A 27,036-nucleotide genomic window follows, 5' to 3' on the forward strand; every position below is an offset into this window, starting at 1 on the left:
AGAAATGAATGAGTATTTTTTTCCATGCAAAGCAATGGACATACACTATACCACTGAATCTTTTTAACAGCCTGATGGGATAGGTTCCTATTACCATTTTATTAGACATAAAGTCCATGAGAACAATGTAAGGTGGACTCCTATTGGGATGTTAGTTGCTCAGTGGTGTCCAACTCTTTGCAACCCCATAGACTGTAGCCTGCCAGGCTCTTCTGTCCGTCCATGGAATTCTCTGCAAGAATACTTGAGTGGGTTGCCTTTTCCTTCTCCAGGGGATGACAAATGTCTTTACAGGAGCCATCCAGAAGAGCAGCCAGCAATGTGAAAATAGATGCAGACACTGGAGTGCTGTGGCCGTAAGCCAAGGAAGCCAAGTAATGCCAACAACCAATCGTGGCTGTAAGAGACACGGAGGGATTTTCTCCTCACAAGCTCCAAAGGAAGTGCACCTTGGCAACACCCTGATTTTGGACTTCTGGCTTCCATTCTGAGGTGTATGTTACAGTATCCATAGGCACCTGATGCAGAATTCAGTGCTTTGTGTTCTTCCCCTTTAAGTAACCACTACAACTAAAAATCATTTCCAGTTGAGTTTGATTCTGCCGTAAACAAATCAGAGAGTTCCTAGTAAATGAGAACACAGCATTTTCCTGATTTATTTATTGGGGTGCATAAGAGAAGGAGCGGATGTTCCTGCAGGGTCTATGGGTAGGAAGTCCATTCATGAAACTATCAATGTCACTGTTTATCAGAAAACACTTAAAGGGAGAAATGGGGACGGAGAGAATCTAGCACGTGGGGCAATGGAAGGCAGGGGACGGGGACCCTTCCGCCCCCCCAACTCGGTCGCTCACCACTTTTTCCTTGGCGAAGGTGACCCTCTTCCCACAGTTGCCCTGATGATGGTTGGGCAAGGTCTGGGGTCAAGCAAAAGCGTGCACTCTTCAGACAAGCCAGCTCAGACCCCCACTCTGACCCTCGTCAGCTTGGTTGAGAGGTAGGGAGAGAGCTCGAGATCGGGTCTCCGGCAGCGGGGCTGAACCTCCGAAGTCCCCACTCCCGGGCTGGTGGTGGCGAAGGGGGTTGGGGCTGAGTGCCCTTCCGGGGGCGACCGACCTGGGGATCTGGCAAGCCCTCCCGGGACGCGTCGGCCCTCTGTCTGGGGGCATCTGCTCGGTGCCCAATCCTCAACCCATTTCTCGAGGTTAAAGCTTCCCCGCTGCGGGGGCGCAGCTCTCCCGAGGCGGCTGACGAGCTCGGCTAACTCCAGGGGCGCCGAGAGCTCGGAGACAGAGCTCTCCCTTCCCCCCGCGTACACGTCAACGCCGGCGTCTAGGAAGCGTCGTAATGTCTCGAAGAGACTCGCCACCCACAACCCTGCAGCCCGCCCCTCCAGCTGCCGACGGAGAAATCCCTGACCCAAGAGCACCCTGACCCTTCCCGTAGGCTCAAGGCGAATCAAAAGAGAATCTTTCCGCAGAAGTACTCCGAGAGGGCGGGTTGCTGTGCCTACAGGGAGGGTTTGTTGGAGCCCTTAATAGAAAACAAGTTGGCTGTGGCGCCTCACGTCTCTCCCCGTCCCTGTCATTTTTAAGGTTCCTCAGGTCTCGATTGCGGCGAGTTTGTCAGCCCTACCCGACAGCCAGCTTTCCTGCCCTAATAGCCAGCGCCGGCCGGTTTCGCCCAAACGTTCGCTTTTGAGCGTTTGCGCTTGGGAGGCGCGGCTAGAGCCGTGGTTTCGTGTGTGCTTCTATTAGGGGTCATCCGGTAGTGATGGCGGCGCTCAGTGAGACTTTCCTGTCACTGGATACTACTACTCCCAGCCCTCCTCAAAGCCGCCGGAGCAACCCCCTGGTCTTTAATTTACAAGTAGCAATTTGACTTGCTCTGCTGCATGTCAGGTGGGAGCTTGGAAAGTGTGGAGAAGCCCCGGGGATTAAGCGATCGCAGCTTAAAAAGAAAAAAAGCCAAGCAAATAAACAAAACCCACCCACCCTAACAAACATGAGGCTGCTGGAGAGAATGAGGAAAGAATGGTTCATGATTGGAATAGTACTGGCGATCGCGGGAGCAAAGCTGGAGCCGTCCATAGGGGTGAATGGGGGTAAGTGCTCCACCTCTGCGTGCTCTGCCGCGGTTCCCACTTCAGAACTAATTTTCGAGTCTTGGGCAGGAGGGGGAGACAGGAATTGGGGAGTGTCTGCCTCTCTTAGGGACACTGACCAGCCCATGGTGTCTTTTGGCCTTTTAGCTGATTTTTCAATTTGCCAGCCCCAGAGAGGATTTATAATTAGGAAGGAGGCAAGGGAATTTGAACGCAGGTTGCCTTTGCCGCGGACAATCAATGAGAATCCTTAGTGTCAAGCAGTGAGGTTACCGAGAATGAAACTTATCCCTCCTGCCTTCAAAGTAGCATCACATCCCAAGGGACGCTAGGTTGCCAGGAGTTCCTTATCTGTCTCGGAGTGAACACCATTACCTTGTCCGTTTCCGACACTCCCCTCCCCCACGTTAAAAAAAGGAAAGGCGGGCCGGCGGCGGGGGGAGAAAAAGGGACCCTTTTTTCTCTTTCCTCTTCCAACTCCGATTTGGTGGCCCACATGTTGGAGGGTGGTGTTTTTCTGCAGTTGCTGCCGCTCCACAAACTCCCAAGCCGACTGACACGTTGCACTCGCTGCTTCCGTGTACGGCCGGCGCAGTTGCTACACTTAGCAGTTTCACAGATACGGGCTGTGTTAGATCCTATGTGCTGTGTATTTTGGCAAGGAAATGTAGGCGGGCTTAAAAATCACACCCAGATCTCTGAATAGTGGAATCCTTGTCCTGTGTGGATGGGCTTTGGTGGAAATGACTGGAAATAGCATTAGCCTTTCCTGTCCCACCACCCCTCCTCCCACCCTTAGACAAGCATGTCCCACTTTTCATAAATGTTAATTGAATTTCTTTAGTTCATTGTCTGCTTGACCTTGTTTGGCAGTTTTCATGCTTATTGACAGGTTTTACACACCAGCCATACAGGGACAGATAAGGACGAAGTGAGCACACAATCTTCATGCCAGTGCGAACACTCAGGAGGCTATTTGAAGTTATTTGTACCTTTTTGTTCAAACATGATGAAAGTGAATGGAATGATCTCTCAGGAGAACAGCGGTTCCTTCTACCCTCTGCCCTCAATACCTCCATTTAGAGGTAGCTTCAGAAAACATTTAAAAGAACAAAGACAGTGGAGATGAAAACTTTTTCTTTTATGTTCTTTCCTTCTCTGTTCAACTTAGTCCACAATGTGGAGGGTGTATAGCTGTGAGAGTAAAGCTGTTGGGCTGGTTATCCGGCTGAAGATACCAGTTTCTACTTTGACATAGTTTCTCTGTGAGCTTTAGGGAAATTTGTGAAGGCTAGTATTCAGGTTCTGTCCAATCAGTTCCCTTGTCCCTGCAGCTTGCTGGATTTGAAGAATGTTAGAGAGTATCTTTGTGGTGCTCTCGGATGTACATTTCACTAGCTTCACTTGCAGACTTTGTAGCTTACAGTGTTAGGTCTCTGATTTGCTGAGTGTTAAGGTGAAGTTACAGGTAATGTGTGATCCTCTACGTTGAGATATGCAGAGACTAGGTTTGGTCAGATTCCTTTTTCTCTTACATTCCTGGGCTGCTCAGTGGGAAGGAGGGTTGTGGACTGCTGAATCACTTCCCCAGGGCTCCCCCCACAGCCCCCCCCCCCACCAGTGACAGGTGTGAGATGCATTCTTGCTTGTTCTCTCACATTCTACTTAGTGAAGTTTTGGGGGTTATTGTATGTTAGAAATATTATTTCCCATTTTCACTAGTCCCTATGCCATTAATCTAGAGTTTGTTTAATTATAAAAGAGGAGACTATTAAGAGCTGAGAGGGAACTTTAAATCCTTTTAAGCCAACATGTTTCTTTTACAGCTGAAGGTATTGAGACCTGAGGTCAGGTGACTCACCCTAGGTCAAGTTAGCTAGCTCAGGGAAGAGGAAGGACTGGGAACCGGGACTTCCGTTATATCCTACCAGTTGCAACATCCATACATTCTTGGCAATAAATCCATTCTTGGCAATAAATCATTAAAAATGAATAACCATTATAAAGAAAGGCTCTCTGTAATAAAGATGTTTTCTATACCCTGATTTTTTTATAGCCCAAAAGAAGCTGAGCAGATTCAGCTAATATTAGACAACTGTGTACTCGTGTGATTTTTTTTTTTGAGAGAGATATCCAAGTGTAAAAGTTACTGTTTCTAAAAAAAAAAAAAAAATGTTAAATGTTTGGGATTTGTTATATAGGCCCTCAGGATAAGTTCTTGATAGTTCAATTGACCTTCCAACCTGTAAAACTTCTTCAATAAAAACAAACTTCCAAATAACACTTTGACTCCATTAGTTAAAACAACAAAAATCTAGGACCCGGGAGAGGAATGGTGGCTGAAAGTGTTCTGGCCTCTTGTGCTCTACAGAATGATCTAAAGCACCTCTTTTTGCTGGTCACTTGTAGTCAGAAGTTTCATTTTGGGGTCTGTACACTGGAATTCATATACATTTTTAATGCATTCGCATTGACTGAGAAATTTTCAGTTGAACAGTTTTCTGTTCTCTTCAGCAGAAAGTTTTGATTGTTTTCAACTTGTTAAGAGGTTCTCCTCATCTTTACCTGGATCAGTACCTTAATGACCTCACTCTGTTTTGAAGTGTAAGACTTCTACGCTTAAAGTATCACATCTTTGCTGTGACCTCCCTTTAAAAGCAATGTATATAACCAACGGGCGAGTTATGTATGGCTGGAAATTTACAGAGGTGGGAACACTAAAGTGAGAGAAGCTGAATGACTTTCCATGTTGGAAAAAGTGGGACAGATACTAGCATAGATCATTTAATTCTTACTTTTCTGTTCTTTTTACTCAGTTACATTTCATGCTTAAATATATTAAAAAGTTGAAAGTGAAGAGCCAGGAGAGATGTGAATGTGCAGATTTTCAGGTGTAGATATTCTGCTGCATTTCAGCCCAGGGGCACCCTGAGCTCTACCCATCTTGGAGTTTACCAGAGTTCAACACTGTGCTATTCATTCCAGGAAAGAAACGCTTACTTCTTTGGAAGTATAGAGTAAGCTTCTTATTTCTACTTGCATCTATAACTGGAATTATTGCTATTAATAAGACATACCTTCTATAAAAGAAATTGCTTCATTTTTCCTTTAAGAAAACATAACCAGAAACATGCTCCTGCATAAACTTAAGAACATTAGCATGAACACCTTAGATGAAGTTTAGGAATGAAATTTACTTGATGATAGTAGGTTTTATGAAATAATGGTTTGTTGCATTCTTAGGCATTCCAAATAAAAATATGAGTTTGAAGTCCCAAAGTTGCTCTGTTTTTTATGGTCAGTTTTTCTTTTGATGTTGCCACCCCATCCCATTTTCACTGCTAAACCTCTTTTTTTTTTTTTTTGCTTTCATTTAAGGAAAAGTTCGAATTTACATTTCTCCTTTGCTCTTTATAGCCATCTCAAGATCTGAACCTGGTTATATTCATGACTTGGAAGATATAATCATGGCCTTGGAGAGAGGCCAAATATCATTCCACAGCATAGTTTCAACTCTCACCACTGTGCAAATATTTACCAGCTTTTAATTTCAGCCTTGCCAGCTTCTAGTTCCTCATTCACACAGTGGACGATCCATTAGCAGCTGTCTCAAAGGGGCTTTAGGTTTCTCCAAATTAGAATTGATTCCCCCTTCCCCTTCAAATGGTACATTGTCAGTGGACCTGGAATAGCCTCACCGGGTTCTTTCATGGATTAGAGTTATTTAGATCTGCATCTAATAAAAAAAAAAAAAAGTACACATTGTTTTTAGGATTTAAAACATTCAAAGTGAAGGCTCATTCCACTGAATTGTGCCCATTAGTTAATAGTTATGATGTTTATCTATATATGTGTGTGTGTGTCTGGAGTGTGGGAAGAGTTAGCTTCTTAAAAGATTCAATTGTTGGCTAACTAAAGTAAGCTTTAGCTGCCCAAAAGAAACGTGCAGTCCAAGTCATTTCATGTGCTTGCTGTGGAGATGCATCTTTGGACGCATCGCCTAGCTATCGCTTGCAAACATACTGCTAACTCTGTGTGTGTATGTGTTAGTTACTCAGTCGTGTGACTCTCTGCGATTCTATGGACTGTAGCCCACCAGGCTCCTCTGTCTATGGAATTCTCCCGGCAAGAATGCTGGAGTGGCTTGCCATTCCCTTCTCCAGGGATCTTCCTGACCCAGGGATCAAACCTGGATCTCCCACATTGCAGGCAGATTCTTTACCGTCTGAGCCACCAGGGAAGCCCATACTGCTAACTCTAACCCATCATATACAGAACATCAGGGTCACCACTGTGGACAGAAGCGCAGCTGAGAAGAACAGATCTCAAAAAATACTTGGGACTGGAGGAAAAGAAAAATGAGTGTTTTAAAAAAGCAAACAAACAGGATATTAAAAATTCCTGGAAGGCATTTACTTCCAAAATGAACCCGATTCCTTGACTTTCAAATCTGCTCCTGAATCACCTTTCCTCAGCTTTGATGAAATATTATTCCAAAGTGTGAGTGGCTGAGACCGATTCACTCACAAGTAGGGTAGAAAAAAAAAATGTACTTTTTTGAACCGCTTTCACTGCACTGAAGTGTAATACCTCTTTACCTGCCTTCTCCCTTTGCTCCTTTTTTCTCAGATCACAGCAGAATGATTTGTGTGAATGCCGGGTGTCTAAAATAATATATCACAGTGCTGAAGGAGATCTTTGTTTCTTTTTTTCACTGATGCACTGCTGCTGCTGCTAAGTCACTTCAGTCGTGTCCGACTCTGTGCGACCCCATAGATGGCAGCCCACCAGGCTCCCCCGTCCCTGGGATTCTCCAGGCAAGAACACTGGAGTGGGTTACCATTTCCTTCTCCAATGCATGAAAGTGAAAAGCGAAAGTGAAGTCGCTCAGTTGTGTCCGACTCTTAGCGACCCCATGGAGTGCAGCCTACCAGGCTCCTCCGTCCATGGGATTTTCCAGGCAAGAGTACTGGAGTGGGATGCCATTGCCTTCTCCGAAAATGTAGCACCGTAGCAGCTCAAAAAAGGTTTGTGGACTGAACTTCCTTGGTGGTCCAGTGGCTAAGACTCCGAGCTCCCAGTGCAGGGAGCCTGGATTCCGTTTCTGATCAGGGAACTAAGATCCACGTGCTGCTACTAAGACCTGGGGCGGCCAAACAAACAAATAAATATTTCTGTAAAATGTTGTTGGCTGACTGAGTGGTGATTTTTCCTGAGTTTGGTCTTTTTCATTGAGCAGTGCCTATAGGAATGGCGGAGGGTGGCAGGCAGCGGAGCAACCACGATTTTGGTCCTGTTTTCGGTTCTGCAGGAGTGTATTCATTCCCCAGCGCTGCCACGACCAATTTCCTCAGACTGGGTGGCTTAAAACAAGAGAAATTTTTGTTTTGTTTTGTTTTCGTTTTTTTTTTCAGAATTCAGACATCAAAATGTGATCATGGCTGTCCTCCCGCCGAATGCTCTAGGGAGGAGCTCTTCCTTGCTTCTCCTGGCTTGTGGTGGTTACCAGATGTCCTTGTTACCTTGCCTCAGTCTTCACAAGGCCATCATCCCTCTGATTGTGACCATACCAGAGTTGCCTCCACTTACCAGAATACCAGTCACTGGATTACAGCTCACCCCAATCCAATTAGACCACTTATTAATAACCTGATTACATCTGTGAAGACCCGATTTCCAAATTAGCTTCATAGGTTCTAGTAGACATGAATTTTGGAGGGACACTGTTCAACCTACTGCAAGAGGGCTGTATAAAATGTCAAATATGAGGTGATCTCAGATTTTAAAATGTTGGTCTGTGCTAGGGTTTCCCAACCCTGGCACTACTGATGTTTTAAAAAAAATTTGCTAATACTTATTTGGATTTATTTCATTAGTTTTCCATATAAGAAATAATGAAGTACAGATACATTTGAACTCCCCTCTCTTTTTTTATTGGAGTATACTTGTTTTACAATGCTGTGTTAGTTTCTCCTGTTATTGACATTTTTGGATACGATAATTCTGATACGTTTGATTTTGGATATGATAATTCATATCATTGGATATGATAATTCTGAAAAACATTCTCCAGGATGTTTAGGAGAATTCCTGGTCTCTATGAGATGTCAGTAATGCACCCTACCCCCTGAGTTATAACAACCCTCAAAGATGTTTCAGAACATTGCCAAACGTCCGTGGGTGACAAAATTCCCGCAGCTGGAGAGCCACTGTTATGCGGTATGAAATGGCTCTTTCTCAGAGTTGCAGTTGTTGTCCTTTGGTTAGTGCATTAGGTCTTCAAGTCAGTTGTGTGTGTTGTTGTTGTGTAGTTGCTATGTCATGTCCAACTCTTCTGCAACCCCATGGACTGTAGCCTGCCAGTTTCCACTGTCCATGGGATTTCCAGGCAGGAACACTGGAGAGGGTTGCCATTTCCTTCTCCAGGGGATCTTCTTGACCTAAGGATCGAACTTGTGTCTCCTGCTTTGGCAGCTGGATTTTTTACCTCTGAGCCACCAGGGAAGCCCCCAATTGTGTATAAGCTACATAAATAAATAAATAAATATTAGGGTCGTCCCTGTTATACCCATAGTATTAACACCTCTAGGGTGGTGCCAGCTTGTCTCTAGAGAAGATTTTCCAGAGGTGAAAGATCAGTCCTGTCTGGTTCACCACAGGATTCCTAGGGCCTGGCAAAATTTAATCTTAGCAATCTTAATAATATATTGTTAAGTACTATGCTACTCGGGCTTCCCAGGTGGCTCAGACGGTAAAGAACTCGCCTGCAATGCAGGAGACCTGGGTTCGATCCCTGGGTTGGGAAGATCCCCTGGAGGAGGGCATGGCAACTCACTCCAGTATTCTTGCCTGGAGAATCCCATGGAAAGAGGAGCCTGGCAGGGCTAGAGTCCATGGGGTCGCAAAGAGTCAGACACGACTGAGCGACTAAGCACACACACTCTGCTTCTCTATATGCATTGTCTCATTCATATAGTAAGTGCTCAATAAATACTTGTGCTCTGAGAGCACTCAGGCAGAACTGAACATGCGTGAATATAAGCTTTGATCTCTGATATCCTAGGAGAAATAAGATAATATTTGCTAAAAAGAAGGGGACTTCTTCCACTGATTTTCTTTTTTTGGTGGTGCTGGTGGGGGAGAATTTTGATTGTTATATAAGCGCAGATACTGTGGCAGATAAAATCAGAATTATGTAGAAGGATGCTGTCTCTCTGCTGTGCTGTGTGAGAGTATGTTTATTTTCTTCTGGTCTGAGGATTCTGTGCTGAACTGGACAGCTGTGGTCCTTGCCCTCTGGAAAATCCTATCCAGAGTTAGGCTGCCTCACAGTGAACACTCACCTCTGTCAGCTCATTAGTGCAGTAGGGGCCACACCAAGATTTAAAGTCCCGTTTGTTCTCCTCCAATGGATTCTTCTTTTGTGTCAAGTAAATGCCTGTCAGAAATGCTTATCTAACGGTGACTTATTTCTCTCTCTTTAGGACCACTGAAACCAGAAATAACTGTCTCCTACATTGCTGTCGCAACAATATTCTTTAACAGCGGACTATCATTAAAAACAGAGGTACTGTTACCTATGGGGGCACATGAAAAGCAGGGAGAAAAATTTAATTTGCGCTTACCGCTTTGAAATTTCAGATTCCTTTTGGAAAGCCATGTGTAGTTACAGTCTGAAGGCTTCACTATCACAGAAAGTGACTTGGACCTCTGCAAAGGGCTTGCGTTTTGTACCTAGTAACTGTGAATCGTAGACACTATACTATAGTTGGGCAGTGGCGGAGACTAAAGAAAGGTGTGGTTAGAGTGGTTATGTCTTTAATACGGTGACCTGAATCATCTACTTCCGGTCTTTCTCAGCTTGTGGGGCTGGGGCACTCTGGAGTCAGTGATGTTCAGTTAAGTTTCCATAACTTGTGGATCTTCGTTAACTTCTAGGACTTGTGCTGCTCAAGTGTTGCTTCTTATAGTTTTTAACTAATTTGTGTGTTTTTTTTTAAAAGTATATTCTTTGCTGGGTTATCTATTACCTGTTAATATGGCGTGTCTATTACATAATAATATATAGACATACTGAAATGCAGGAATCTTTCACATTAAACCACCATCTATCATGAGCACACACAGGTAATTTTATTTACTGATCTAGCTATTCCTGAATATGAGATTCTTTTAGAATTAAACAAATCCAGATACTTTAACATCCAAGAGAGGAATGAGTAGAATTTATCATTCTCCTTTGAATTGAAATAAAAGAAGAAAATACCCATTTACCTTTGAAGAAATTATTGAGCTTGTAAAGTTGTCATTCTAAGATGTGCTTATTCATATGTAGATCGGGACTCTTACTACAGGATTTGGGGCATTTTTGGAAATGGGTTTAAAATTCTGTTTCCACATTTGGTCTTGCTTGTATTTATTTTAATTTTCTTTTAAGTGTGCTTTGAATAAAAACCGTATTTAGTTACCTTCATTTTTTGACCATCCTAGTATCAACTTGGAAAAAGCATGGTCTGACTAAATTTATGTATTCTGTAGTTGTCAAGTTGGTATAAATCTTATCAATGGGCATTTATGATATAGAAGGGATCCCTGTGTAGTGTCTGAGAAATTTTGTCTCAAGAATTTGAAATATTGTCACTAATTACTTGCTTTTTTGAAACTGACTTAGAATGAGATTTCCTAAATAGGTTAAATTCTAGTTTTTGTAAATTATTTTGACGTGAGAGGACTGTGGTTGGTGCTTCGGGGTGGGGAGTGGCTCAGGCTTTCTCTGTCAACACTTGAGTTCTACGCTTGGTTCTCAAACGTGGGATCCAGTGATACAGAAAGATACTTGCCGCTCCTGTGGTACTGGATGGATCTTCCCTTGAGGTCTTCCTGCTGGCCTTGGCTGATTCTCTTTGTGGAACAGGTGCCTCACCCAAGCCCTGTGCTTGAGACATTGCTCTAACTACATCCCCTGCTGGCTGCTTAATGTCTGCAGCTGTTCTCTGTTGTGAAGTTGCCAAGTCGATTCCAACTCTTTGTAACCCCGTGGACTGCGTCCCTCCAGGCTCCTCTGTCTATGGCATTTCCCAGGCAACAATACTGGAGTGGGTTGCCATTTCCTTCTCCAACAGTTTTTCTTTATGCCTTGGGAAATCTGGCAAGATTTGATTCTCTCACTCCTTTAGTTTCTTGTTTAATGCTATCCTGTCAAGCAGCCAATTCTGTGGGATGCAGGAGTTGAAGAAGGAAGAATGTCATACTTACCAGCATTTTCTAAGGACCAAATGCTTCTGTAACCACCTAGGAAACCTTCATCTAGCCAATTTGGCTCTGCTGATGAAATGCCTGGATCCTGTGTTTTATCTTGGTATCTAAGCAGCCATCAAACCACTTCTTCCATTAAGGGCCCTTTTCAAACTAATACAATATTAAGTCATTTTCAAGATCCATTTAACTTAAGATGCCCTAGATTGCATCATTATGTAGTGTAGAACCATCTCTAGGCCTTGCTAATTTCCCAGGCAAGTGAACAGTTGTAAGTTAGGAAGTAGCAATCTGATCTTCATGTTACTTGTTTTTAAGTTAATAATGAAATTAATATCAGCTGGGACTACTATTTTTTTTATCCTACTAGGTCCTGGAATCAGAGAAGGCAATGGCACCCCACTCCAGTACTCTTGCCTGGAAAATCCCATGGACGTAGGAGCCTGGTAGGCTGCAGTCCATGGGGTCGCTAAGAGTCAGACACGACTGAGTGACTTCACTTTGACTTTTCACTTTCATGCATTGGAGAAGGAAATGGCAACCCACTCCAGTGTTCTTGCCTGGAGAATCCCAGGGACGGGGGAGCCTGGTGGGCTGCCATCTATGGGGTCGCACAGAGTTGGACACGACTGAAGCGACTTAGCAGCAGCAGCAGGTCCTGGAATAGTGCATTTTTGCACATAGGAGACAGCAAGTTATTCTTGAGTCTATTTGCAAGCATTTACATTGGTCCCACTCAAGTTTGATTTATCTTGAACATTTCATGTAGCATTACTTATACATTGAGGTAATGATGTGTATTCTAAAAGTTGTTTTGTTCATTTATTAAAATTATAAAGGACTGTGTATTAGTACTCCATGCTAGAAAGATTTAATGCTAAATCTTGTTTTATGACTCTTGGTTTCTAGTTTTGAAATCCCTGTTGAAATGGTTTCTGAACTTTTATTGTAGTATTATGAAATAAGGTCACATTTGAAATATATTTTACATTTAGTTAGCTTCAGACCCGCAGTTTCAGAGGATTAGTCACTGAAGAGATTGTGATGGGACCAATCTCACTTAAACAGGTACCTAAGACGTGCTTATGACCACAGGTCCTGCAGCCCTGTAAACTTGTTCTTGGCCTGGGACAGGAGCAAAGATGAACAGGAAGCTCAGAGCCTGAGAAGGGTCTCCAGTAGGGCTAAAATATTTAGTTTTCCTTATTTTCCTAAACAGATCATTTTTTAAAAATCCTACTAGCTTAGAAGTAACTATATCAAATTCTAAACTTGAGGCTACTGCTGCTTATATCCAGCCCAGAGCTATAAGGCTGCTTCTCAAAGCAAATCCAGTAAAGGTCAAATAAGGGTTAGCAGGGAAATTGGTATGTAATGAAAATATTTCTAAATCCCAGTCTGAGCCTCTAATTTTAAGCAATTCTTGATGCTGTCAGTGAGGTCCTGGTATGTGGAGTATCTCCTTAAGTTTATTTTAATGGAATTCGACCTGTATTACATGTGAGTAAACGAAATGTCATGTGAAATCAACTTTTCAATTATTCATGATAGTGTTTATTTAAGTATGTGGCCCTAAATTCTACATGGATATGTTTGGAGTAATACTCTTTTGAATTTTATAGTGTTTACTTGCTTTTTCTTTTCCACTGCTACGTTATTTTATCTTTAAGATTGTATGAAAAAGATATAAAAAATATAGAACATTGGGTTTTTGTGACCGTCTTGGAATCTTTCTTGGAAACAATTCATGTCTGTTAACTTCATGTTGTTAAGAAGCCCTTGATGACCCAACATAGTAGCCCCTTGTGATTCATTTTTCTGGTCTTTACTGTTCCATTAGTCTGACACAATGTCAGTTGTTTCTAATTGTCATTTATCAGGTCAGCTTGTATTTTTTTAACTACATTTTTTATAACTTTTTTCATGATTCCAAAAATAGTATTTCCCCATGTAGAAACATTAGAAAGAATAAAAATAACTGCTCTTAACATTGTGTGAATTTTTGTCCTTTTCTCGTAGACATATTTTTTATATCAGTTCAGTTCAACTGCTCAGTCATGTCTGACTCTTTGCAACCCCATGGACTGCAGCACGCCAGGCTTCCCTGTCCATCACCAACTCCTGGAGTTTGCTCAAACCCATGTCCATTGAGTGGATGATGCCATCCAACTATCTCATCCTCTGTCGTCCCCTTCTCTTCCCGCCTTCAATCTTTCCCAGCATCAGGGTCTTCTGAGATGAGTCAGTTCTTCACATCAGGTGGCCAAAGTATTGGAGCTTCAGCTTAAGCATCAGTCCTTCCAATGAATATTCAAGACTGATTTCCTTTAGGATGGACTGGTTGGATCTCCTTGCAGTCCAAGGGACTCTGAAGAGTCTTCTCCAACACCACAGTTCAAAAGCATCAATTCTTTGGTGCTCAGCTTTCTTTATAGTCCAACTCTCACATCCATACATGACTACTGGAAAAACCAAAGCTTTGACTAGATGGACCTTTGTTGGCAAAGTAACGTCTCTGCTTCTTAATATGCTCTCTAGCTTTTCTTCCAAGGAGCAAGCATCTTTTAATTTAAAGGCTGCAGTCACCATCTGCAGTGATTTTGGAGCCCCAAAAATAAAGTCTGTCACTGGTTCCATTGGTTCCCCATCTATTTGCCATGAAGTGATGGGACCAGATGCCATGATCTTACTTTTCTGAATGTTGAGCTTTAAGCCAACTTTCTCACTCTCCTCTTTCACTTTCATCAAGAGGCTTTCTAGTTCCTCTTCCCTTTCTGCCATAAGGATGGTGTCATCTGCATATCTGAGGTGATTGATATTTCTCCCAGCAATCTTGATTCCAGCTTGTGCTTCTTCCAGCCTAGCATTTCTCATGATGTGCTCTACATATCAGTTAAATAAGCAGGGTGACAATATACAGCCTTGATGTACTCCTTTTCCTATTTGGAACCAGTCTGTTGTTCCATGTCCAGTTCTAACTGTTGCTTCCTGACCTTCATATAGGTTTCTCAAGAGGCAGGTCAGGTGGTCTGGTATTCCCATCTCTTTCAGAATTTTCCACAGTTTATTGTGATCCACACAGTCAAAGGCTTTGGCGTAGTCAGTAAAGCAGCAATAGCTGTTTTTCTGGAACTCTCTTGCTTTTTTGATGGTCCAGCAGATGTTGGCAATTTGATCTTTGGTTCCTCTGCCTTTTCTAAAACCAGCTTGAACATCTGGAAGTTCATGGTTCCATATATATGCATTAATATACTGTATTGGTGTTTTCCTTGCTGGCTGACTTCACTCGGTATAATAGGCTCCAGTTTCATCCAGCTCATTAGAACCGATTTGAATGCCTTCTTTTTAATGGCTGAGTAATACTCCATGTACACAGCTTTCTTATCCATTTGTCTGCTGATGGACATCTAGGTTGCTTCCATGTCCTGGCTATTGTAAACAGTGTTGCACTGGGGTGGTCAACACAAATGAATATTGGGGTGGTCTACACAGTTTTAGCATATTTTCTAATAGCTCTTAACACTCTGTTGCTACCTTAAATTATTAGTTATTCTCCCCCTTTTGGACATATACATTGATTCCCGATTTTACTGTAATAGATAATGCTGTAACTATCAGTTCTTTCTATAAATAAATGCTTGTAACCACTTTTTATATCCTTAGGTGAAATGCCTCGCCAAAACATTTTGAAATGCAGGAATATGAGTCATATTATAGTCCTTGAGATACTCTCCCAAATTACTTTTCAGAAAAGTTAAAGCATTTTATATTCCTGTGAGAAGTGTATACCAGCACCTTTGTTTACTGCATTCTGGCTAATCATTTTAATTTTTTTAAAATAACCCACTGATAGTTATTTGCTGTTTGTAGAATCCCTCTGAGTGTGTTTGAGTGAGACTTGGTTTCAAGACTACTGAGAATTTTTCCAGCTGCTGGTGCTCAAATTTTTTCTGGGGTGAAACTTCTGGTTCAGTGTAAGATGGCTCCTTTTACGTGAGCTCTGATCTGCGCACCCAATGTGGCTTCAGGTTGGCCCAGTGTTATTCTCCATTAGATCCAGGTTGCCAGAAGTTCCATAGATGCCTGTGCCTTTAGAGATGTATTGAGATTGAATCTACATATCTCCCAGTGTGTCTTCACATAGAGAGATGAAGGGTGGGAGCTGCTGAGACAGGTGGCAGGAAGTGGTGATCAGTGAATGAGTCTGCATTAACCTACTATTTATTACTCTGTAAACTGTCCCATGGGCAGAGGAGCCTGGTAGGCTGCAGTCCATGGGGTTGCTACTAGTCAGACATGACTGAGCGACTTCACTTTCACTTTTCACTTTCATGCATTGGAGAAGGACATGGCAACCCACTCCAGTGTTGTTGCCTGGAGAATCCCAGGGACGGGGGAGCCTGGTGGGCTGCCTTCTATGGGGTCGCACAGAGTCGGACATGACTGAAGTGATTTAGCAGCAAACTGTGACTAATGTCTCTGAGGCCACTTCATGACTTAACTTGAACTAGGGAAGGTGGGGGACATTGTAGTGCTAAGTTTATAACCGGTGACTCTGTGGAGTCTTGGAATGTGTTTTAATGACTGCATGTTTCATATGTTTTCTGTTACTTTCTGAATTTGTTTCATTTCCTCTGAATAATCGCATAACCCAAAGAAATTCAAATGTAAATGCTTGTTAGTTCGGACATATTGAAATCCCAGAGTTTAATGTTACATCCTTTTCCAGCTGTGAGACTCATGTGTTCCTGGTATGTCATGTCTCCATGCAAACCTTCTCCCTCTCGGGGCAATGGTGTGACTTGGTGGTAGAAACAGGCGTGCATGGGTTTGATAGTTTGCCAGAAATGGGTTTGATTCTGATTCACTCTCAACCTCAATGTTCTCATCAGATCATATCTTCCTAATAGAGTTGTTGTCAGGATTAAATGAGGTAACATACATAAAAATGGCAAGCCCAGAGCATGGCACAGAGCCCTGCTATTCAGTAAGTTTAACAGAGAAATCTAGTGAGTAAAGAAATACTGGTTTATAGTTTTTTTATTTTGTATTACATGTATTTACATGATAAAAAGGTAATATTAGACCCATTTAAAAAAATCTAGTGAGTAGATTTTGGGGAAAGAGCCATTTGGAATTATAGAATATTAATGGGAAAAACATTTTTAAAAATTATGATTTGTGTGTAGATTTAGTAACATCCTGCCAAGTTGAGGCCTTGCCAGGTCTGGTGTAATGAATAAAGGGTATCAAATTTAATTAAAATGCTAGGTCCTGCCAAAATTTTTAAACAAGATTTTATTCTTTTGAGTTAGCCAAAAAGTTTGTGTGGGTTTTTCTGTAGCATCCCATGTGTTTATAGTGTCAGCAATTCTGAAATCTATGCTAGTGTTAAGGTAGTTAGCTTAGTTGTATTCCAGAATTTTATGAATCTAAATTGTTATGGTGTATTATATTTGATAGAAATGAGAATGTTTCATAAGTTTTATATAAAAACATGATTATGACGAAGAGTTTTTTTTTTCTTAAAGTCCATCTCTTATGCGTATGCTTATAGGTAAAAACTTTAGCTGTGAAATTACTCCAAATTGGTAGATATTAACTAGACTTACTGTGGTGATCATTTTGCACTATACGCAATGAATCATCATGTGGTATGCCTAAAACTAGTACAACATTGTATGTTCACTGTATCTCAGTTAAAAACCTAATTCATGTGATGTTGTTTTGGCAGCAGTCTCTCTTCAGAAATAGTTTTCTTACCTGTGTTATTTTGTGTCCTTCATTTTCACAGGAGCTGACAAGTGCTTTGGTGCATATAAAACTGCATCTTTTTATTCAGATCTTTACACTTGCATTCTTCCCAGCAGCAGTATGGCTTTTTCTTCAGCTTTTATCAATCACACCCATCAATGAATGGCTTTTAAAAGGGTATGTTTAAATATTTTGAAGGGTCCACTTTTCATGGGGCATCTTTATGACGTTATCATTTCTGTGGCAACTGTATATGAAAGGGCTTATGTGTGATATAAGCAAATAAAAACAGTTTTAACATTATTATTATTCCTAAAAGTGATAGTGTTTCATCAAGGAAGTTCATTAGAGAATTTTATGACAGAATCTTAAAAGATAATGCTCTTACTTAATCTTATGGTTCCAGGAGAGACAGTTTTCTGTTGGGAGAAAAATGGAAGGCGCTAGAGGATGTAAGATCTATGTTTGTGTGTGTAATGTAGGCTCTAAGTTGGGTGCTTTAACTTTTGCACACTATATCTTACTAAATACTACATGTTTTTAAAAATATATAGGAAATAAAAAATATAGAGAGGGGACAAACATTTACTTTTTCACTTGCTCTGTTTTATGTTTGATAGGATAATTGAATTACCAATACATTTTTGTTAAAATCTTTTTTTCCCATTAAAAATGTTGCCATGTTTGTTAAAAGCATTAAATGACTTAAAAGTTATTTGGAGTGGTTTAAAGCTAGCCACATTTTAGCATCATGGTATAACAGCTTAAACACTGAACTCCAGGCCTAAAGGTTGCATTTTAATCTAGTCGGAAACGTAGACTAGGTTTAAGCTAGTCTGAAACCTCAACTTCCCTGTTTTGTAATTATGGTGGTGGTTTAGTCTCTAAGTCATGTCCAACTCTTGCGATCCCATGGACTGTAGCCCACCAATCTCCTCTGTCCATTGGATTTTCCAGGCAAGAGTATTAGAGTGGTTTGCCACTTCCTTCTCCAGGGAAAGAATTGAACCCAGGGATTTCAACCCAGGGATTGAATCCAGGTCTCCTGCACTGCAGGGAAATTCTTTACCAACTGAGCTACCAGGGAAGATGTTTTCTAATTATAAAATGAAGACAATCATATTTTTATTGCCTGCTTATTAATGATTTGGGGGACATCAATTGAGATCACTTATTCATTCATTCATTTGCTATTTATTTAGCTCCTATTACATGCTAGGAACTATAGATACTGGACAAACAACAGTGAACAAAATTGGCAAGTGCCAGTTAGCTTTGCGTGTCAAGGACATTCTTGGTGTGATTGTCAGTAAACAAGTAAATCCGTGATCAAGATAGAGACAAATGATGTGAAGTAAAACTGTGTGATATGGTTGAAAATGGTTGAGAGGATAGACTGGTGATTAATTTACACTGCAGAGTTCTAGGGGTAGAAGATTCTAGAAAAAGAAATTAGAATGTGTAAGGGCTAGAACAAGCCTGGAATGTTCTAGAGTCAGGAAAGTGACAGTGATGATCAAAGCCTAATGATGTAGAGGATGAGTAATATGACTTAGGGTTGGAAAGGTGGACAGGACCCTTCCCATAGAGTTTTGCAGGCCATGGAAAAACATTCAGTTTTCATTTTGTGAAGCTACTGGAGGGATTTAAATAAGAGTGTGAGGTGATTCGGATTTGTATTGCAAATGATTCTTCTAGTTCTGGTATGGAGAACAGATAGTAGAAGGGCCTGAGAGAAAGCTTGGGGACCAGCTCGGAGGTTAGTGTGGTGAGGTGGCAGTGCAGTAGAAATAAATGGATGTATGGAGATTATGTTTAAAAATTAGAGCTCTCAGAACCCATGGGTGGATAGGGTGTAGAGACAGAAGGAAAGGGAGGAGCCAAAGATGACATCTAGATTTGGGGTATGAGCTACTGGTTGATAGGTGGCATCATTTACTTAGCTGGGGGAGAAAGTTTAGGACAAGAGGGGGAATCAAGGGTGCTGTTTTAATTGAGTTTGAGAGAATGATGTAAAATTTCACCAGAAATTATAAAATGCTACATAAATATGATGACATCATTTTAGAGCAACAATGTATGATGTGTATTAAGAACCAGTATTTGGGACTTCGGTGGTGGTCCATTGGTTAAGACTCTGCACTTTCAGTGCAGGGGACATGACTTTGATCCCCAGATGGGAACTAAGATATCCCATGTGCTGCAGAGTATGACCAAAAAAAACCCCAAACAAGCCCAGTATTTACTGAGTATCTGCCCTTCATAGAACACTCAAGAAGTTGGAAAAGACTAACATTTTCCTTGTATTCAGGGAACGTTGTTTAGTTGGATATGTAGAACATATGCAGCAGCAGTAGGGCATGGGGCTTCCCAGGTGATGCTGGTGATAAAGAGCCGACCTGCCAATGCAGGGGACTTAAAAAATGTGGGTTCAGTCCCTGGGTGGGGAAGATCCCATAGAGCAGGGCATGGCAGCCCATTCCAGTATTCTTGCCCGGAGAATCCCATGGACAGAGGAGCCTGGTGGGCTTACTGTCGATGGAGTCACAAAGATTTGGATACAACGGAAGAAGCACAAGCTGGAATCAAGATAGCCGGGAGAAATATCAATAACCTCAGATATGCAGATGACACCACCCTTATGGCAGAAAGGGAAGAGGAGCTAAAAAGCCTCTTGATGACAGTGAAAGTGGAGAGTGAGAAAGTTGGCTTAAAGCAATACGTGAACCGTGAACTTCTTGATGTTCAAGCTGATTTTAGAAAAGGTAGAGGAACCAGAGATCAAATTGCCAACATCCACTGGATCATGGAAAAAGCAAGAGAGTTCCAGAAAAACATCTATTTCTGCTTTATTGACTATGCCAAAGCCTTTGACTGTGTGGATCACAATAAACTGTGGAAAATTCTGAAAGTGATGGGAATACCAGACCACCTGACCTGCCTCTTGAGAAACCTGTATGCAGGTCAGGAAGCAACAGTTAGAACTGGACATGGAACAACAGACTGGTTCCAAATAGGGAAAGGAGTATGTCAAGGCTGTGTATTGTCACCCTGCTTATTTACCTTCTATGCAGAACATCATGAGAAATGCTGGGCTGGATGAAGCACAAGCTGGAATCAAGATTGCTGGGAGAAATATCAATCACCTCAGATATGCAGATGACACTACCCTAATGGCAGAAAGTGAAGAGGAACTAAAAAGCTTCTTGAGGAGAGTAAAAGAGGAGAGTGAAAAAGTTGGCTTAAAGCTCAACATTCAGAAAATGAAGATCATGGCATCCGGTCCCATCACTCCATGGAAAATAGATGGAGAAACAGTGGAAAGAGTGTCAGACCTTATTTTTTTGGGCTCCAGAATCACTGCAGATGGTGATTGTAGCCATGAAATTAAAAGATGCTTACTCCTTGGAAGAAAAGTTATGACCAACCTAGATAGCATATTCAAAAGCAGAGGCATTACTTTGCCGACTAAGGTCCGTCTAGTCAAGGCTATGGTTTTTCCAGTAATCATGTATGGATGTGAGAGTTGGACTGTGAAGAAGGCTGGGCGCTGAAGAATTGATGCTTTTGAACTGTGGGGTTGGAGAAGACTCTTGAGAGTCCCTTGGACTGCAAGGAGATCCAACCAGTCCATTCTGAAGGAGATCAACCCTGGGATTTCTTTGGAAGGAATGATGCTAAAGCTGAAACTCCAGTACTTTGGCCACTTCATGCGAAGAGTTGACTCACTGGAAAGACTTTGATGCTGGTAGGGATTGGGGGCAGGAGGAGAAGGGGACAACCGAGGATGAGATGGCTAGATGGCATCACTGACTCGATGGATGCGAGTCTGAGTGAAATCTGGGAGTTGGTTTTGGACAGGGAGGCCTGGCGTGCTGCGATTCATGGGGTCACAAAGAGTCGGACATGACTGAGTGACTGAACTGAGCTGAACTGAAAAGCTCAACATTCAGAAAACAAAGATCATGGCATCTGGTCCCATCACTTCATGGGAAATACATGGGAAACAGTGGAAACAGTGTCAGACTTTATTTTTGGGGGCTCCAAAACCACTGCAGATGGTGATTGCAGCCATGAAATTAAAAGACGCTTACTCCTTGGAAGAAAAGTTATGACCAACCTAGAGAGCATATTAAAAAGCAGAGACATTACTTTGCCAACAAAAGTCTGTCTAGTCAAGGCTATGGTTTTTCCAGTGGTCATATATGGATGTGAGAGTTGGACTGTGAAGAAGGCTGAGCGCCGAAGAATTGATACTTTTGAACTGTGGTGTTGGAGAAGACTCTTGAGAGTCCCTTAGGTTGCAAGGAGATCCAACCTGTCCATTCTGAAGGAGATCAGCCCTGGGGTTTCTTTGGAGGGAATGATGCTGAAGCTGAAACTCCAATACTTTGGCCACCTCATGCGAAGAGTTGACTCATTGGAAAAGACTCTGATGCTGGGAGGGATTGGGGGCAGGAGGAGAAGGGGACGACAGAGGATGAGATGGCTGGATGGCATCACGGACTCAATGGACGTGAGTCTGAGTGAACTCCGGGAGTTGCTGATGGACAGGGAGGCCTGGCGTGCTGCAATTAATGGGGTTGTAAAAAGTTGGACACGACTGAGTGACTGAACTGAACTGAAGAGACTTAACATGCATGCACATAGGATATATATATATATATATATATATATATATATATATACACACATACATATATATATATACAGAGTAGTAGCCAATCAAAATGGTCTAGCTTGTGATCTGTTAGATAAGTATAACCAGTTGTAGAGGAAGAAGGCCAGACATCCTGTAATACTAAGTCAAGTGGGCCTTAGGAAGCATCACTATGAACAAAGCTAGTGGAGGTGTTGGGATTGCAGCTGACTTATTTCAAATCCTAAAAGATGATGCTGTGAAAGTGCTGCACTCAATACGCCAGCAAATTTGGAAAACTCAGCAGTGTCCACAGGACTGGAAAAGTCAGTTTTCATTCCAATCCTAAAGAAAGGCAATGCCAAAGAATGCTCAACCTACTGCACAATTGCACTCATCTCAGTTCAGTTCAGTCACTCAGTTGTGTCTGGCTTTTGGCGACCCGATGGACTGCAGCAAACCAGGCCTTCCTGTCCATTACCAACTCCTAGAGTTTACTCAAACTCATGTCCACTGAGTTGGTCATGCCATCCAACCATTTCATCCACCATTGTTGCCTTCTCCTCCTGCGTTCAGTCTTTCCCAGCATCAGGGCCTTTTCCGTTGAGTCAGTTTGTCGCATCAGGTGGCCAAAGTATTGGAGTTGCAGCTTCAACATCAGTCCTTGCAATGAATATTCAGGACTGATCTCCTTTAGAATGGACTGGTTGGATCTCCTTGCAGTCCAAGGGACTCTCAATCGTCTTCTCCAACACCACAGTTCAAAAGCATCAATTCTCCGGTGCTCAGCTTTCTTTTTAGTCCAACTCTTATATCCATACTCATCTCACATGCTAGCAAAGTAATGCTCAAAATTCTCTAAGTTAGGCTTCAACAGTATGTGAACTGGGAGCTTCCAGATGTTTAAGCTCGATTTATAAAAGGCAGAGGAACCAGAGATCAAATTGCCAACATTGTTGGATCATAGAAAAAGCAAGAAAATTCCAGAAAAACATCTATTTCTGCTTTATTGGCTACACCAAAGCCTTTGACTGTGTGGATCACAACAAACTGTGGGAAATTCTTAAAAAGGTGGGAATACCAACGCACCTTGCCTACCTCCTCAGAAATCTATATGCGGGTCAAGAAGCAACAGTTAGAACCAGGCATGGAACAACGGACTGGTTCCAAACTGGGAAAGAAGTAAATCAAGGTTGTATATTGTCACCCTGCTTATTTAACTTATTTGCAGAGTACATCATGAGAAATGCTGGGTAGGATGAAGCACACGCTGGAATCAAGATTGCTGGGAGAAGTATCAATAGCCTCAGATATGCAGATGGCACCACCCTTACGGCAGAAAGCAAAAAGGAACTAAAGAGCCTCTTGATGAAAGTGAAAGAGGAGAGTGAAAAAGCTGGCTTAAAACTCAATGTTCAGAAAACTAAGATCATGGCATGTGGTCCCATCACTTCATGGCAAATAGATGGGGGAACAATGGAATCACTGACAGACTTTATTTTTTGGGGCTCCAAAAATCACTGCAGATGGTGACTGCAGCCATGAAATTAAAAGATGCTTGCTCCTTGGAAGAAAAGCTATGACTAACCTAGACAGCATATTAAAAAGCAGAGACATTACTTTGCCAACAATGGTCTATCTAGTCAAAGCTATGGTTTTTCTAGTAATCATATATGGATGTGAGAGTTGAACTGTAAAAAAAACTGAGCACTGAAGAATTGATGCTTTTAAACTGCGGTGTTGGAGAAGACTCTTGAGAATCCCTTCGACTGCAAGGAGATCCAACCAGTCCATCCTAAAGAAGATTAGTCCTGGGTTTTCATTGGAAGGACTGATGCTAACGCTGAAAGTCCAAATCTTTGGCCACCTGTTGTGAAGAACTGACTCATCTGAAAAGACCCTGATGCTGGCAAAGACTGAAGGCAGGAGGAAAAGGGCATGACAGAGGATAAGGTAGTTGGATGGTATCACCGACTTGATGGATGTGAGCCTGAGCAAGCTCTGCGAGCTGGTGAAGGACAGGGAAGCCTGACGTGCTGCAGTCCATGGGGTTGCAGAGTTGGACATGACCGAGTGACTGAACTGAACTGACGGGAAGAAGTTCAGCCTGGATTGTGTACCTCTAAAGTACAGAATTCAAACATGAAGCATTAGTGGGTGAGAAAGATAAAAAGTTTCCTTTAGGCCAAGCTGCAAAAGGTGGGACCTACTGGTCTGAAGAGTTTGGGTTTAAATCTGTGGATGATGGAGAATTCTTAAATGTGCTAAACACGAGAACACTGCTCAAGAATGGTCATTAAGGAAGATTATCTGATAGTATTGTTCTGGGTATGTCGTAGCGCTTGTAATCTCCATATGCTAAATATAAAAAAGTATACAATTCTGCAGCTCAGGATATTGAACTGAAAGGAGCATAGACTAAGTCTGCCTCACTTAGAGAAAGCTTTTCCTCACTCATTTTTCTCTCCCGTCCCCTCCCAATTTGAGAGTACACACTTAGTATGTTAACTAGAGGGAGTTGCTGACTTCTGTATCAGGATCCTGTTTAAATCACTGAAATAAATGTATTCTGAGTACATACTCCCTTACCTTTTTGTGTTAAAAGGAAAGAGTGGAGGTAGAGAGAACACTGAGTAGGCATTTAGATATGTCTAGACTTGGGCAAAAAAGCGTCTGAAGGGGGATGATGACAACGGTCATGGAAAACAGTGGAAAATTGGTTGTGGTGACTGATTGGTTTATTAAGACTGAGTGGAGCTCCGCTTAACTCGAAAGTTTCAAGCTAGTTCATTAGGAGTAAAGTGATCCATTGACAGAGATAAGCCAATTGAGACGCAAAGTTGATTTCTTTGAAAATACATAAATTCTGTATTAGACGTGTTTAGTTTAAGGTGGTAGTCTTAGGCAGCAATCGAGGGAATGGAGGCTGGGTTTAGCAATAGAAATTTTTAAGTATTCTTACCCATTCAGGTTTGAAAATAAGATTGAGAAGAAGACGGGAGTAGCCAGCAAAAACTTGAACGGGTTTGTTTGAAACACAAGGTAAATTAGAATGATGCTGTCCTATGACAACCAGGAGAATAGAGTGCTTTGAGAAGCAAGGGGGTGAGAAGAATGGATGTAGGGAAAAGGATGTTGAATCTGGTGACTGGGAGATTTCTGGGGATTTATTAGGTTACTGCTTTTACTAGAGGGGCTTCCCAGGTGCCTCAAGTGGTAAAGAATCTGCCCACCAATTCAGGATCCATGGGAGGCCTGGGTGTGATTGCTGGGATGGGAAGATCCCCTGGAGGAGGAAATGGCAACCTACTCCAGTGCTCTTGCCTGGAGAATCCCATGAACTGAGGAGCCTGGCGGGCTGCAGTCCATGGGGTTGCAAAGAGTCGGACAAGACTGAGCATGCGCAGGCACATACACTTTTACTAGAAGGGTCAAAAGTCCGATTCCAGGGGAGTCGAGAGAGAATGAGCTTTGGGGCCAAGAAAGTGGAGCACAGCAGTGAGCCGCAGTGATAACGGTAGGACTGTATCTTGAGGAAACAGTGCTAATTTCGAGGTTAGTTATCTACATTTGTGTGTTGAATGTTTTGCCTTCTTGAAGGCAGAAATGATGCCTTCTACTTTTTCTTTAATACCCTTGTGTAGTATCCTACCTATAGAAAGCGTATATATTAAATGTATAGATTAGTATTTTTTTTTTTAAGATGTTGAGAACTCTCCTCCTTTGTACATAGAAGAGAAGGGGCCAGATGAGAGGGAAAGATTGGAAAAGCTAGAAAGATTGAAAATACCTGAGAGGGCTTATCACTAGTCTTGGTGGCAAGGAATATAGAAGGCAGAGGCTGGAGAAATAGGCTCTGCGAAAGTTGTTGTCCCTGGATTCAGGAGTAACTTAATCCTAGATAAGCGGTTTTGTGAGTTTGGTTGTATCACTTAACTCCTTTCTTAACTTCAGTTTTCAGAAAGAGAATAGTAGTATTTATCTTAAATACTCATGAGGGATAAATGAGTAAAGTGTCTATTGTCCAGAATAGTATCTATTACAAATGGTAAAAGTCTAGCAAGTGTTAGTGATATTCACGGTGCTGATCACAAGAAAGGGTGAGAGATTGGAAATTCATAATCAGACACTACTTGAACATCATTTGGGAAAATAGATCTTAAAAGAAGACCATATTTGGGGATTCCCTGGTGGTCTAGTGGATAGGATTCTATGCTTTTGCTGCTAAGGGCCCAGGTTCAATCCCTGGTATGGAAATGATCCCATAAGCCACGAGGCATGGCCAAAAAAAAAAAAAAAAAATTGCTATATTCATGTGAATTCAACTGAAATTCCATATAAGGATTTTTCTTAAGTCTTCAGTCAAAATTAATGAAAACTTTTATGTTTTCTTATTTCAGAGCTAATATAAATTCATTTGTAAATGTTAGATAATCCATTATTACAAAAGAGAATAAAAAATCACCTGTGATCCTACTTTCAAATATTAGTCAGGTACTCTGTGTCCTTGATTCCTTGTATAAACTTTCCACTTTCCACTTTAGTTGGGCCTTTTTCTCCTTGTCCCCAGAATGTATATTCTGTATGAATGCTGAATAATGTCTTTTTATCTTTAATACTTGGATTCACTACTCATAATTTCATTTTCTTGTGCTGCAATATATTTTTCTATTCTAAACTAAGAGAATAGACTTCTAATTATGATCTAAAGAGTATGTACATAATTAATAAGAACCAAATTTAGAATAGACACTAGAATTTACTACAGAGTCTGCATCTAAGAAGTATATGATTCAGTTCAGTTCAGTCACTCAGTCATGTCCGACTCTTTGTGACCCTGTGGACTGCAGCATACCAGGCTTCCCTGTCCATCACCAACTCCTGGAGCTTACTCAACTCATGTCCATTCAACGATCTCATCCTCTGTCATCCCCTTCTCCTCCTGCCTTCAATCTTTCCCAGCATCAGGGTCTCTTCCAATGAGTCAGTTCTTTGCATCAGGTGGCCACAGTATTGGCGTTTCAGCTTCAACATCAGTCCTTCCAATGAACATTCAGGACTGATTGCCTTTAGGATGGACTGGTTGGATCTCCTTGCAGTATATGATTGTGTCATGCCTATTTTTACAATGATATAGCAACATGAAAATATCTTTTATGAGATGAAAGTTTCAGAATTGATGTTTTGTGGAAAAGAATTAGCAAATGTAAGCTTGTGTTTTTGTTAAATACATTTGAACTTTGCAAGAGGTTTTTTAAAATATATATGTAACTTTATTTATTTA

General features: G+C 41.8%; 1 protein-coding gene across 16 annotated transcripts in view; it reads left to right on the forward strand.

Moving 5' to 3' along the window:
• Positions 1 to 1,809: 1,809 nt before the first annotated feature.
• SLC10A7 (solute carrier family 10 member 7) overlaps positions 1,810 to 27,036 on the forward strand; it is a 307,346-nt gene continuing 282,119 nt past the window's right edge. For 11 of the 16 annotated variants that reach the window (XM_042234294.2, XM_027956247.3, XM_042234295.2 and 8 more), the window contains exons 1-3: positions 1,810 to 2,104; positions 9,589 to 9,671; positions 17,154 to 17,290. In XM_042234294.2, the coding sequence (XP_042090228.1) occupies positions 2,005 to 2,104; positions 9,589 to 9,671; positions 17,154 to 17,290 (320 nt within the window). In that variant the 5' untranslated portion in view covers positions 1,810 to 2,004. The remainder of the gene's footprint in view (positions 2,105 to 9,588; positions 9,672 to 17,153; positions 17,291 to 27,036) is intronic. The other 5 variants (XR_006056628.2, XR_003585504.3, XM_060400608.1 and 2 more) reach the window with 1 other exon arrangement.

This window comes from Ovis aries, chromosome 17, assembly GCF_016772045.2.
Source record: "Ovis aries strain OAR_USU_Benz2616 breed Rambouillet chromosome 17, ARS-UI_Ramb_v3.0, whole genome shotgun sequence".
Lineage (NCBI taxonomy): Eukaryota > Metazoa > Chordata > Mammalia > Artiodactyla > Bovidae > Ovis > Ovis aries.